This window comes from Crocuta crocuta, unplaced genomic scaffold (genome assembly GCF_008692635.1).
Source record: "Crocuta crocuta isolate KB4526 unplaced genomic scaffold, BGI_CrCroc_1.0 scaffold36, whole genome shotgun sequence".
Lineage (NCBI taxonomy): Eukaryota > Metazoa > Chordata > Mammalia > Carnivora > Hyaenidae > Crocuta > Crocuta crocuta.
This window is the reverse complement of record NW_027532203.1, coordinates 4,490,683-4,503,874: the sequence shown is the minus strand read 5'-3', so window position 1 is coordinate 4,503,874 and position 13,192 is coordinate 4,490,683. Positions and strand designations below refer to the sequence as shown.

At 39.8% G+C, this 13,192-nt stretch overlaps 1 protein-coding gene across 1 annotated transcript in view; it reads left to right on the top strand.

Moving 5' to 3' along the window:
• Window positions 1-13,192, top strand: part of PHLPP1 (PH domain and leucine rich repeat protein phosphatase 1) — a 213,732-nt gene that overhangs the window by 157,324 nt on the left and 43,216 nt on the right. Inside the window, exons 6-10 of the mRNA XM_077777552.1 lie at window positions 297-443; window positions 1,280-1,510; window positions 5,490-5,692; window positions 7,457-7,517; window positions 10,334-10,429. Of these exons, the coding sequence (XP_077633678.1) occupies window positions 297-443; window positions 1,280-1,510; window positions 5,490-5,692; window positions 7,457-7,517; window positions 10,334-10,429 (738 nt within the window). The remainder of the gene's footprint in view (window positions 1-296; window positions 444-1,279; window positions 1,511-5,489; window positions 5,693-7,456; window positions 7,518-10,333; window positions 10,430-13,192) is intronic.

Below are 13,192 nucleotides of genomic sequence, written 5' to 3'. Positions count from 1 at the left end.
AGCCCGAGGTGGGGCTCAGACCCACGAACCGCAAGATCATGACCTGAGCTGAAGTCGACACTTAACCAACTGAGCCACCCAGGCGCCCCAAGTTTGGTTTTAAATATAATGTTTACATTTTAGGTGAAACGCTGGCCTTAGAGTCTGAAGAGGTGCACTCCAGTTCTTCTGTGCCCTTCACCTCTGAGGGCACATTTCCTCCTCCGTTGAATTAGGTTAGATCATCTGTGCTAAAATTATGTGACATTATGCATCTGTGACATTTGTCTTTTCTTCCTTTTGTTTCGTTGTGATAGGTTCACCAAGTTGAAGAGTCTTAACCTTTCCAATAATCATTTAGGGGAATTCCCATTAGCCGTCTGCAGTATTCCAACCCTGACTGAGCTGAATGTGTCCTGCAATGCCCTTCGAGTAGTCCCAGCGGCCGTTGGAGTTATGCACAAGTGCGTACTTTTTTTTTTTTTTTTGGTTTAATCTTTATTTATTTTTGAGAGAGAGACAGAACATGAGCAGGGGAGGAGCAGAAAGAGAGGGAGATACAGAATCCAAAGCAGGCTCCAGGTTCTGAGCTGTCAGCACAGAGCCCCATGCGGGGCTCAAACCTATGAACCACGAGGTCATGACCTGAGCTGAAGTCAAATGCTTAACGGACTGAGCCACACAGGCGCCCCTACCAAGTGCGTACTCTGAGTCCCACTGCACAGTGTCCCTCGGAACCCCCCGGAAGCTGCATCGGGCTGTAGCACTTGGGATTAGCTAACTTGTTAGGTTGGTTGTGTAAGTCTTGGCCCCAAATCCAGAGAGCAGGCTGTTTGGCAGAGTTCATTTATTAGCTTTTACACTCTTTAGAGTCTTGTAAGATATTAAAATATCCTTGTTTAAAACTGAAGATCCCCACAGATGAGCGTGTCTACCCATGGGACGAGGGCTTACTTTCTCTCTTTCTGAGTTCTGTTTAATTTGAAGAATTTAAAATAACAATGAAAGATGGCTATTTGAGCTGATTCACACTGCAGTCACTCGTGTTGTTGCCATTTATGCCTATCCCAGCTAGGGAGATTTGGCATATGTTGGTTTTCAATAAAAGATTAAGATGCTTATCTCTGATCTTTTCTCTCTGGTGTATTATTGCCTCAGGCCTCTGCCCTTTTGCATTTTTGCAAAAGATATAGTGCATTTTCTTTTTCTCATAATATGATCTATACTTGTCAAACTCGTGTGTTGATAATAAACAAGTAAAATTTGCACATTCTCTTTATAATTCTGTTTTCTTTAATAGCCTACAGACATTTTTGTTGGATGGAAACTTTCTCCAGGCCCTACCTCCTGAGTTGGAGAACATGCATCAGCTTAGTTACCTTGGTCTTTCTTTTAACGAATTCACTGACATTCCAGAGGTTTTGGAGAAACTGACTGCTGTGGATAAACTTTGTATGTCTGGAAACTGTATGGAGACCCTTCGGCTACAGGCTTTAAGAAAAATGCCTCACATTAAACATGTGGATCTAAGGTAACTATTTTTAGGAAATCTATCCCATTTATAAGTAGTTGGCTTAGATTTGAGAGCAGGGGGAGCCATTTGGGTGACATTCTACGAACAAACAAGCTGGCTGGTCGCAATTTGTGGTGAATGAAGAGCATCACTGAGAGCAAAGTGGGTGTTTTCTCTCTTTCTCCTTCTTTTCTGTGGCTAGAGACCACTAACATCATTGAGCGTCATCTTAAGTTTTTTTCCTTCATTGATTTCCCTAATGTAATATAATGTATTCATTAAATTAAATTTATTCATTTAACTTATTTATTTTAATTTCCCATTTTTCTGCCCAGGTGGCTCTGCCCTTAGTTTATTGTTCTTTACAAAAATATAGAACTCATAATCTCGCGTTAGGCCCAAGTTTGGCCAGAACCCCCACTCTCACCCCTTGCAAGAACAAGGAACCTGCATTTTGAATCCTGATCATGTGAAACCCCAACTGAAAACCACTAGCACAGTCCTGGCCACATGAAAGGGTCAGTCGCCCTTCAGTATGGGAGGATCGGTTTTAGTGTCTAATATACAAGGAACCAGGGCACAAGGAGGAAGCGATTCCAAATTTCCCTTTTTTCAGGAAAAACGAGCCTGTCACGGGACTGGGTTCCTGCAAAGCAGTGTATCAGGCTTAGGGGCTTCATACTAATTTGCCCAATATGATACTTTTTCAGCCAAACAGATTCCCCCATTGTCCAGGGAGTGATGACCACCTCGTCATCCTGTTAAATCTCAGGCAAGATATTTAATGTCTCTGTGCAGCTGCGTTCTCATCTCTAAAGTATAGTTAATAACAGAACCTAATTCGTAGGGCTTGGGAAGGAACTGAGTTCTATGCCTCCTCCTCCTAGCATGTCTTCGGTATTGTGATTTTACCTGGTTGAGGATGCTTTTCTCCTCAGGGAGCCTGCTCAGCTCTCACTCTTGGCATCTTCATGCCTCCTCACTGGTCAAGGTGGGTCTTCCCTCACCTTCCTCCCCGCTTTCCTCTCTGCTGATAACCCTAGACCCTCACTCAGACCTGTCGACTTTTGTCCGTATAAAGAAGCATCACTTTTGGGTCCTTTTCTTCATTCATACAGTCTGGCCTTGGCAACCCGTTTATTCCAGTCCCTCAAAGATCTGCTTGCTTTCCCTTTTCCTCAGACTAAAGAAATCAAGCCTGTTGCGCCTGGGGAAGTGTTGGTTAGCAATTTGGGAACCAGTTCTTCATCACAGGAAGACAAAGGATAATACTTGGTCTGAAGTCGAGAACTTTTTCAAATGTGACAGAGGAGACACTGAACACTTTTTCTTGTTAATTTTCTTTCTAAATTGTCAACATTATTTGTCGCTGAGTCACTTAGACTTAGAAAACTTTCAATATTAAGGAATTTAAGCCCTTTTAAATTGAGCCACCTAGATTTCTAGTTCTAACTGGATCTTGTTAGATGAGATCGGTTACAGGATATTTAAATAACAGAAGTAGGAAGTAGACACGGGACCCCCTAAATGTTGACTGATTGTGCCGAAGTAACTGCTTTCCTCCAGGCCTCTCTCTGCTCCTCCCCTGCTCCCTCTTACACGCATTCTCTCTCTCAAAATAAATGAACTTAAAAAAAATGTCTAGCACAGAGCTCATTCACCCAGGTAACCCAACAGCTGCTGTATCCTTGTTGGCCAGTGTTAGCACTTAGTTGGTATCTTAATTGACTAACCCCTCCTTGTAGACTCTTGCATGCCCTGCTCTCCTGCACTCGTGTGTGGAGCTCTCCCTGTCTCTTCAGTCCAGAGGCCGTTCTGTCCTAACTCGTGCACTGCTTGCTTTGCCCATTTACGTCTGTCCCATTCTGCCTCCCCTTGGGATTCAAATGAGGTGCCTTGTCCTCAACTGCATCTTTTCTGACCATTCTCTGTATTTCATACATCAGTTGTGGCACTTCTCACATACCTGTAGTCTTTGTGTTTTAAAGCATACGACATTCCTCGCTAAAGTACTAAATCTGTTGACAGATCCCTTGTTTTATTCGTCTCTTATTGACACAAAGCCATGAGGCATCATCCTGATCACCGCCAGACCTTTTATTGTTTGCAAACTCAAGGCACATATATTCATTTGACTTTCTCACCTGCCTCATAGGACAAGTAAGGTGTTATCCCCATTATACAGATTAGAATTAGGCTTAACCAGAGTTACTAGGTGACTTGTTCAAGGTCACATACAATGAGCAGCAAGCTGGAACTAGAATATAATGCCCTTCCACACAAAGTAATTCTCAGTGAATATCTGTGAAATAAATAAAATGGCTCTGTTAGCTGAGGGGATTATTGCGAGGGAATTTTAATCACATCTTGCCTCTTCGAAAGTTCATCCTAAATAACTATATTATTGTGTGAGCCTGGAAACTTGATATTTGCATCCCGATAAGACTTGGCAATTTAAACTGAACATTTCCGTCCCGTTGTAGATTTTCTTTTGCCTCCTCATTAGACAAACCCTTAAATTATTTTATTGTTAATAGAGTGGAATTACAGGAGGGAGCTCTTTCAGGTGAAGATGATGGTGCCACAATAGGAAAGTTACTTACAGTGTCAATTAGGAAGAACATGGGACGTTATTTTTCAATTCCTACAGTCTGTTGTATCCAAAATGAGATTTATTTTTAATTCTGTGTACATATTCTAGGAATCTACTGAGCATTTGGAAATAGGCAAATTGCTGGGTTGAGGCCAATTTTTAAATCTTACAACCTGGAATAAAAAAAGAAAAGAAGCAAAAAACAAATATCCTGTTGGGGACATTTAAAGAGGCCATATGCTGTGCTTTCAGATGGACAAAGCCTAGCTCCTTGCTGTCTGTCACTCATCCTTGTGTTTCAGTGACTTTATGGTATTGCTAGTAATAATTCAGTTTTCATCATTTTATTTTTTCAAAGGGCAGAACGTCACAGCCAAGAACCTTTAGCTTCTACCTAAGCTCCAGCCGTCGTGTTAATGCTGTTGCTGCCCAAGTACATTGTCTCAGCACTTTGCTGGCTTTTGTGAGAAGTGCAGGGTTCTTGTTTGTCTGTGAAAGAGTTGGGGGTAGGCTAGCAGACCGGGAATTGAGATTTTCATCTCTTTTTCTCCCTTTTGAAGTGAAGTGTGTCTTCACTGTATTGATTCCTCGTCCCCATTACTGTGCCCTTATCTTCTTGGCAGCCTGTCCGCCACAACGTCAGTCTGTCCTCTGACTGATTCTCGTGGCTGAGGTCCGGCCATTTTTCCCTGTGCCTTGCTCTGCCCTAGATCTGTTGGTCCCATTAATTGTCCTTTGTTTTGTAATTTCTCCGCGAATCCTAGATGCCAAATGTCAGTATTTTCTGTGCTTCACTCTTTCAAGCAATATTTTAATGATGGAGATAGTTTTGGTAATCAGTCCTTGGTGTAAGGCAGCCAAAAATCCAGATGTTTGCATTTTTATCTCTGGTGCATATGTGGCTCCCATTCATTCCCTTCCTCTCCCCCACCCCCCACCACCGATGCCTTTTCCCTTAAATTCTGCTCATCTCCCTGCTCATATATCCTTTCTCCTTCCTTAAATATTCAGTGTAGTCTTAACGTGCCTAATGGGTTGTTCTGGGTTCTGCTTCTTGTGTTCTTTCAACCAAATTCTGTGGAAATTAATGATTAAGTGGATTTTTTTCCTCTGGCAATGAATTAAGGTAAAATCGATGTGTGTGCTTCTCATCCAGCCTAAGTTGTCCAAAGTGTGTTTCAGAATATATTGTTAAGATTAAGACCTTCATGGAGTTGTAGCTAAAAATAGCCAAAGAATCTAGCCAGTTAAGGAAGTCCAGATGCAGACATTAAAGAAATGATGGAAGACTAGAATATAGTGAGGCTTGCACCGCTTCTCCTCACCTCACCGTATCAGGGTGTGGCCATTTATTTATAGCATTGCAGTTAATTATAGTCTCTGTTTGTGTCCTTTCTCCTCAAGACTGAACATAATTAGGAGGCTAATAGCAGATGAAGTGGACTTTCTCCAGCACGTCACTCAGCTTGATCTGCGAGACAATAAGCTTAGTGATCTTGATGCTATGATTTTCAACAACATTGAAGTTTTGCACTGTGAAAGGAATCAGCTGGTGACATTAAACATCTGTGGCTACTTCCTAAAAGCACTCTATGCCTCTTCTAATGGTATGTAACGTATACCACATCAAAGTTTCTCTTTTGGTTCCAAGAATTTACTCAGCACCCTCATCACTTTGATATGATGATGCCTTGCTTTGATTTTACTCAGCTCATTTAATAAAATAAGTGTCAAATTTTCCTGGGATAAAAATAATAAAAGCAGAATGCTGGTATGGTATTTAAAGGAATCAGAATAGAAGATTTTACAGTTTCCAACTTGTTTTTCTCATCTTGTTTGATTTGGCTTCTCCGCTTGAAGGCCCTTAATAAACTATTTCTTGGACTACCTTGTTAGGATAGTAAATCTGGAACCATGATTTACTATTGGAGAGTGAGAACGGAAAGGAAGGTCCGTTCTGGACTCGATTCAGGGTCTCAGATTTCATGCTCCACTAACAAAGGAGCTAATCCTAAGAGAGACCTGAATTATATCTCCACAGGGACACCACAAAAGTCTTGCTCATTTAATGAGTTCTCTTCTTCAGAATCTAGAAACCATGACATTTCTAAAAAAGAAAAGATCACGTGGACATGTGTTTGCTAATGGGAGGAATTTGATTCCCTGCAATCAGAAAACCGAGTGAAAACTAGTATTTAGTACTCTAAGTTGAACGGTGTTAATCAAGCACCTCGTCTCTGCATCATGTCCTGCAGGAGTTCTGAAGGATAGGAGATTCTGTTTTCAAAACGAGTTAATTATTGTCATCTCACTGGAAAAACCAGCTAAACCTCAAATGGCGATAGGTCTCTGTCACTGAATGGTTATAGGATTTGGAGAGCCAGGAGGCACAAAGTGAGTGTGGGAGAGGAAAGAATCTGAATGTGGTCTGTTTGGCAGATGGGAGAAGACAGGGAATCCTGAACTCCTAGGTGCCTGCTAGAAAATGGGAAGAAGTAATTACGGGATGCATGGCTTTGAAGCTAGTGCAGTAAGTAAGCTATAGAGAACCCGTGGAGACGCTTAAGTGGAGGGACATGTGATGGAAAGGATGCTGTAAGACTGTTCCCATTAGAGTAGAGTACAGAGTGGAGTCCTCACCACCCCGCTGATCCCCATCAGTGGACTGGTTTTCCTGGGAGCAGATGGGAACTTGCAGTCAAGACTACAGATGTTGATTTGAGACTCATCTGTTTAGAGGTGTATCTGCAACTGTGGAAGTAAGGTAACTGGGAAAGAGAAGGGAGCCGGCACCAACAGCACACTTAGAAAGCCCTCACAGCTGGTGTCAGGCGCTGAGCTTGTGAACTGCAGGGTAAGTGTTTGGAGAAGCAGAAGGACATCTAGAAACTACTCTGTCTAAGAAACAAAGCCCTAGGCAGATTGCTGGTATCACATTTCATACAGTTTTGAGGAAGGGTTTTCAGATTTGAGTAGAGGAGATCATTTGTGACCCTTAAGAGCGCTGTTTCAGTAGAGTGAAAAAGGCAGAAGCCAGACGAATGTGGTTTTCTGGAAGGAAATCTAAATGTTAAAAGTTAATCTTCCAGGTAAACATTCAGCATGCATAACAAGAGGAGAACCACAGTGAGTGGTTAGGGAAAAGGTAGGAAAATAGAATGAGTGGTTTATTTCAGTCTCTGAATAAGATCTTGTGATTAAATTGGAAGTTCTCTGTACTTTCCTGTAGTTTCCAAGTTTAACAAATGGATGTATTGTACTTCCTAATGTAAACAATGGAGAATAAAGCGCAGTAATGATGTTCTGTATACAAAAAGAGTCTCTGTGTGACTTGAATGGTAATGTCTTTGTGTTTTCTTCCTGTCTCCTAGAACTTGTACAACTGGATGTTTACCCAGTTCCAAATTATCTGTCCTACATGGACGTTTCAAGGTAAGAAGCCAAGTCCTAGAATACTCTAGAGTCTGCTTGAAAGCTCTTTAGATGATCCTATCTGAGCTTATGCCTAAAAATGTTTTATATATTTTTACTGTAAATATTACAAATTAAATTCAATAGTTTTTACTTATCCTCTGAAAAATGTATTTAAATATCTGTCAGTTAAAATACTATTTGTGTACTAAACTTAAAAGAATTAAGGTATTATATCCCCGTGGACCCAATCTGACCACCATGTTTGGGCCTGAAAGATTAGTGAGTTGAGGGTTTATGGCTGGAAGTTCTAGATGTTCCTTAATTATATTAACCAGATCTTCTGTCTTTCTCTGAAATGATGTTAATTTCATTAAAAAACATATTGTGCTATATCTCTTTAATTTTTTTTCCTTCCCTCTGTTATTCTGTACCCACATCTTCTTGCTAAGAACCCTTAGAAAGTAGCAACTAAGCCTACCTAGGTAGGATTTCCATCCAGCCTACTTAGTTATTAGCTCATTTGCAAACAGGCAGACCATCTCACCTTTTATAGAAAATCACTACTGCAATGTGTCATATTTACTCCAGTTCTCACAAATATTATAGTAGACTTTTTCCAGAAGGCATAAAACATGTATTTATACAAATTAGACTTTAAGAATTAACACACTAAAACTGAAATTTACTTTTAACTTAACTCCAAAGGAAATATCCAAAATTTTCTGAATAGAGGGGCCTGGGTGGTTCAGTCAGTTAAGCATCCGACTTCAGCTCAGGTCATGATCTTATGGTCTGTGAGTTCAAGCCCTGTGTTGGGCTCTGTGCTGACAGCTCAGAGCCTGGAGCCTACTTTGTATTCTGTGTCTCCTCTCTCTGCCCCTGCCCTGCTCATAGTCCGTGTCAGTCTGTCCCTCAAAAATAAACAAACATTAAAAAAAAGAAAAAAGCAAAATTTTCTGAATAGCCATGGTACATGGGGGTTGGTGGCCCACTCAACAACCGTTAATTCATTTTAGTGTATAAAATCCAATATAATTGCCATGTAATTGGTCAGGTGCAGAATTTGCCTTTCGTCATGAAAACACACAAACCTAGTTATTGTAATAAGGTTCTCAGTCAGTTACGTAAGAAAGTGTTAGAATTATTACAATTACAATTTTATCATAAATTTGTAATATAAAATACTTTATGAGTAGTGCTACATGCATTTTCTACTAAATTCATGTCAGTTTAGTTTTAAAACCTTTTAGTCAGATCATTACTTGATTAAAATATTATTTTTTCTATCAATCTTGAACACTGCATTATCTTCAACCTTTGAATAAGAATGGTACTGGAGTGCAGTTTGCATACATGAATATATATAAATGCCTTGAACGGATGTATTGTAAGACAGTCGGCCATAGAGTAAATCTGTTTACCTTTTGTTTACAGGATGTAATTAGCAAATGGTTCCCATTAAAACCCCTAAGTGAGACTTAACTGGAAACACTCTCTTTTGCTTTTCCCTGAATTCTGCCACTTACATGCTATTCATCTTGCTTTTTGACTCTCATGTCCCGAATCTTCACTGTAACATGTCTGCCGCATTCGCCCTCCCAACTATAGGACTTTCTCTTAGAAGACCAGATTCCCCTGACATAGCTCTGAGAGTTTCACCTCCTCCTCCTTTGTATCTATGTCAGGTACAGGAACTGGGCTGTTCTCCATCCTGGTGTTTACTAAGTCCCCAGTTCAAAGTTCCCAGTTATGTTTATAGCTTCTCTGAGTTTTATTGCTGTATAACCAGGTTCTTTACTGTGACAGGGGCTTTCACTCTCCTATCTTAGAAAGATGTTTTAGGGGTTCACTACAATAAAATTTAAAAATTGTGTCAATCTTCTGGCCTTCAAAGCCAGAACTATGTGTACCTATACAGACACTGAGCAAAAAATAATGCCACCTTTTCTGTGTTTTAATTGAAAAGGTAGTATTCCAGCAAAATTAAAGAGCATGATGTTTAAGTCATACAGAAGGCCAACACCACCTTTAATATCACAACTGTTTTCACTTTTGCTCTAATACAGTCCCGTCCCAAGCATCGTATTTTCATGGACTTGTTCATCTGCTCATAATGTACATATAGCATTTTCCATTCTTTATGCCTGGTCATTTCACATATTTTAAAAAAAAGGCTAATCATCCATTACTAGGGAGGTACTCATTGTAGTAGATTTGTCTAAGAAGTGATCAGTTCATTTAATAATAAAGCCAGCATTAGTTCACTCGTTTCTGGTAATTATGGTTCCCATTAAATGCCTCAGTTAATGTTTTTAAGTAATAATTCTGAGTCTTAAGAGTCATTGTACCTTTTCACTGCTGTCATTCCTTTCCTTTTATCTGTGATCTCATGATGCCTACGAGTGTAGGGAAGCATTTTAAAAATGTTAAGGGTAAAAAAGTAATTGGAAAATAAAACTATTTTATGCCATTTGACTTAACTGAAAGGATGTGTATGTTTGCTTGTTCATTTGTTTCTTCCAGTAGAAAACATCTTCTCACTAAACTTGCCTGGGCTTACAGGCTTTTTAGGATAACAATTCTGAAACACACACTTTTTTTTTTTCTTAAGACTTTAGAAATGTTGTAGCTATGTCCTTTAGTACTTCTTCTTTACTATTCTTTGTCACACTTCATTTGTGAATCTAAAGTGAATATACATATCCTTGTGATTAATAGTCACTATACTTTAGTATGTCATTTGAAGTTTTATTTATTCTAGGTAACTAGAGTTTCAAACCATATTTTTGACCAAATTCCAATCAAAAGAAAAAAATGTGTATTCTTATATTTAGGAACTGCTTAGAAAATGTGCCTGAGTGGGTATGCGAAAGCCGAAAGCTGGAGGTTTTGGATATTAGCCATAATCAAATATGCGAACTTCCTGCACGGTGAGTATTACAGATCAAGTGAGAGGATCTCAAATTAGATTAGCAGTGTTTAAATAATTTAGCTTGTTATTATGAACTCCTAAAAGAATTTGTCTCAAACCTTATTTTTAGTATCTTTTACCTCCTGTAGTGTCTTTGAGTCACAAACTTTCTTCACGCAGTGGACAGTGGGGCGAGAGTTCGTCAGCCAGGCTTTCCAGAGCCGCACCGGGCCGAGCCTAGGGGGCATTGTTCAACAAGTAAGGTTGAGAACTCCGCCAGCAATACGATGGCTTCGCCTCTGTAATCTCAGTTTTTCAGAATCTTCCACTTCTGTCTCTTGACTTGGCATGTCTGCCTTCCCCACAAATAATTTTTGGTTTTCCTCATACCTAACCTTGGAAAAAAAGATTCTTAGATCACTCGACCTGGAAAGAGCAAACTAGATTCTGTTCTTCTTGGTATGAAATTGGGAGTAAAGGTCCAAGGACTTTTCTTCCCTTCTCTTTTCTCTGAATATAAATTACGTAAATTTTAATGGCAAGATTTGTAAGACGGCCATGCGATCATGTCTAGCATCCATGGTTACAAATACCTTCAGGTTAACTAATTCTAGAAGACAATAGTATTGACTGTTAATGACTAGGTGTGCAATTAATAACAAAAGGTAGGCTATTCCAGTGTTATCCTGTAAAATTTTCTGTGATGGTAGAAATGCTGTTTATCTTTTATATGAGCATGTATCTGTGCTGTCCACTGTGGTATCCATGAGTTACATGTCACCACGGAGACTCAGAGTGTGGCTCGTCCGAATGGAAAATTGCTCACGTATAGAATACACACAAGATGCAAAATATCTCAATAATACTGTATATTAGTTACATGTCAAAATAATATTTTGGATATATTAAGTCAAATAAAATGTAAGAATAAATTTATCTGTTTCTTTTCACTTTTTTTAATGTCGCTACTAGAACATTTTAAATGATGTTTGTGGCTTGCATTAGCTTTCTTGTTGGTTAACACTGTTAGAATGTAGATCTCATAAAAGGAATCTGGGTTACATTTCAGTCCCTGGAAAGCTCAGTTAATTTTACTTTGTTCCTTGGCCATATGCTGTACCTCAAATTTCAGTTCTATTTGAAAATGCTTTCTGCTTTAGAGTTTTGTGTTTTCTGAGCATGTAGGTGACCCTGTGTGGCCCATCACCATCATCAAGGGGACTTTGGTGATGTGACTTGGGGACAGCAGTGTGAGAGACAGGGACCCTTTCAGAAGACAAACAGCAATAATCATAATAGGCCACTACTCATGGGGGGGAAATTTGTTGGAAAAATCTTGCAATGTTACCTTTCTTCTATTTTCTCTGTTCTCTTCCCCACTTCGACATCCAATCCAACAGACAGCACATTGGCATCTAAGGCCTCTGTTTCCCACTAGGCTCCAACAAAGACATTCTGTGCACAAACCCAACAATTAAACAAACAAGATAACTGATATTTTATCCAGTTTTCTGCAGAGTTAATTCATCTTTGATTGAATCTGCATTAGTCATGCTTTTTGGAGATCTAAACGGATACTTACTCAAAACAAATTCTAAATGCCCTATTGTCAAGGAATTAAATAATGTGTGTGTGTGTGTGTGTGTAATATGTAGGACAAAAAATACATGGTTTTCGTATCTGTGGTGTTTACTTGCACACTTTCTGTCAGCTCTGTCACTCATCTAATATTCAGGCAAGACAGCACGTCATTAGACATTAATTTGATATTCAAGCTTTGTTTATCTAAGTCTTGTATGTGAAGGACTTCACAAGACAAATTAATATTTAAAAGTGGACATGTATTAAAAGGAAAACAGTGCTTAGACAATATCCAAAAGAATTTAGCTAAGTCCAGTAATTAGCAGATAAGACTTGTACTGTAGTTATAAAATCTACTTTTTTATCTGGAAAAATCAACATAAAGATTTTCTCATCTGTCTTTCAGGCATTCATTTATTTAAGGGTAAAGTGTGTGTGTGTGTGTGTGAATAATAAATAATACATCTACCCTGGGAATCCTGAGCTGTACCCGAGGCCCAGAGAGACTGTAAGACTGGTGAACCAAGTCCTGAATTATTGGTGTGAGGCGAACGGCAGGGACTGCCCCCTGTGAGAGCTGTGACTGGCCATCCCGGCTACCCTTGCGTGTTACACTGGTAGCTAAACCTTCAAAGTCAGGCATGTCAGATACCTTTCCTGGCAGCCTGTGCTATCACGGCCTTGAGACAGGTTGATTGCGTCTGTGTGAGCAAAGGATCTAGCTTTGATATTCAAAGTGAAAAAAGTTACACCGTAACGTGGAGTGGTTTTAACAGCTCTGGCCGTCCGTCAGTGAGGTCAGAGTGCTGGAAGATGAGGCAGCCTCGCTCCTTGACAGCAGTGCAAATGAATTCTCACTCCAGATGCTCCCGATGCAAATTATAACTTCACTTTTTCACAGGGACCTCCCTCCCTAGCCCCCGCCTCTTCTGTGTTTGACCCCAGGGCCCATTTTGTTCTCTACAACTGGTGAAGAAGTCTGAACTGGTCATAAAACGGATTTATACTTGATTTAAAAGTATTCAGCCTTTGTTTCCATTTTGATAACCCATGGAAGAAACACAGCCAAGGTTCCAAACAGCTCTCTGAGATTCAAGAGAAAATGGTGGATTGAGTGTATTTTCTTCTATTTAGGAGAGGGGTCTCTGTTTGGCCTAGGATTAAACCAGAGAGAAGGGATTGAAGAAAAGGAGAAATAATT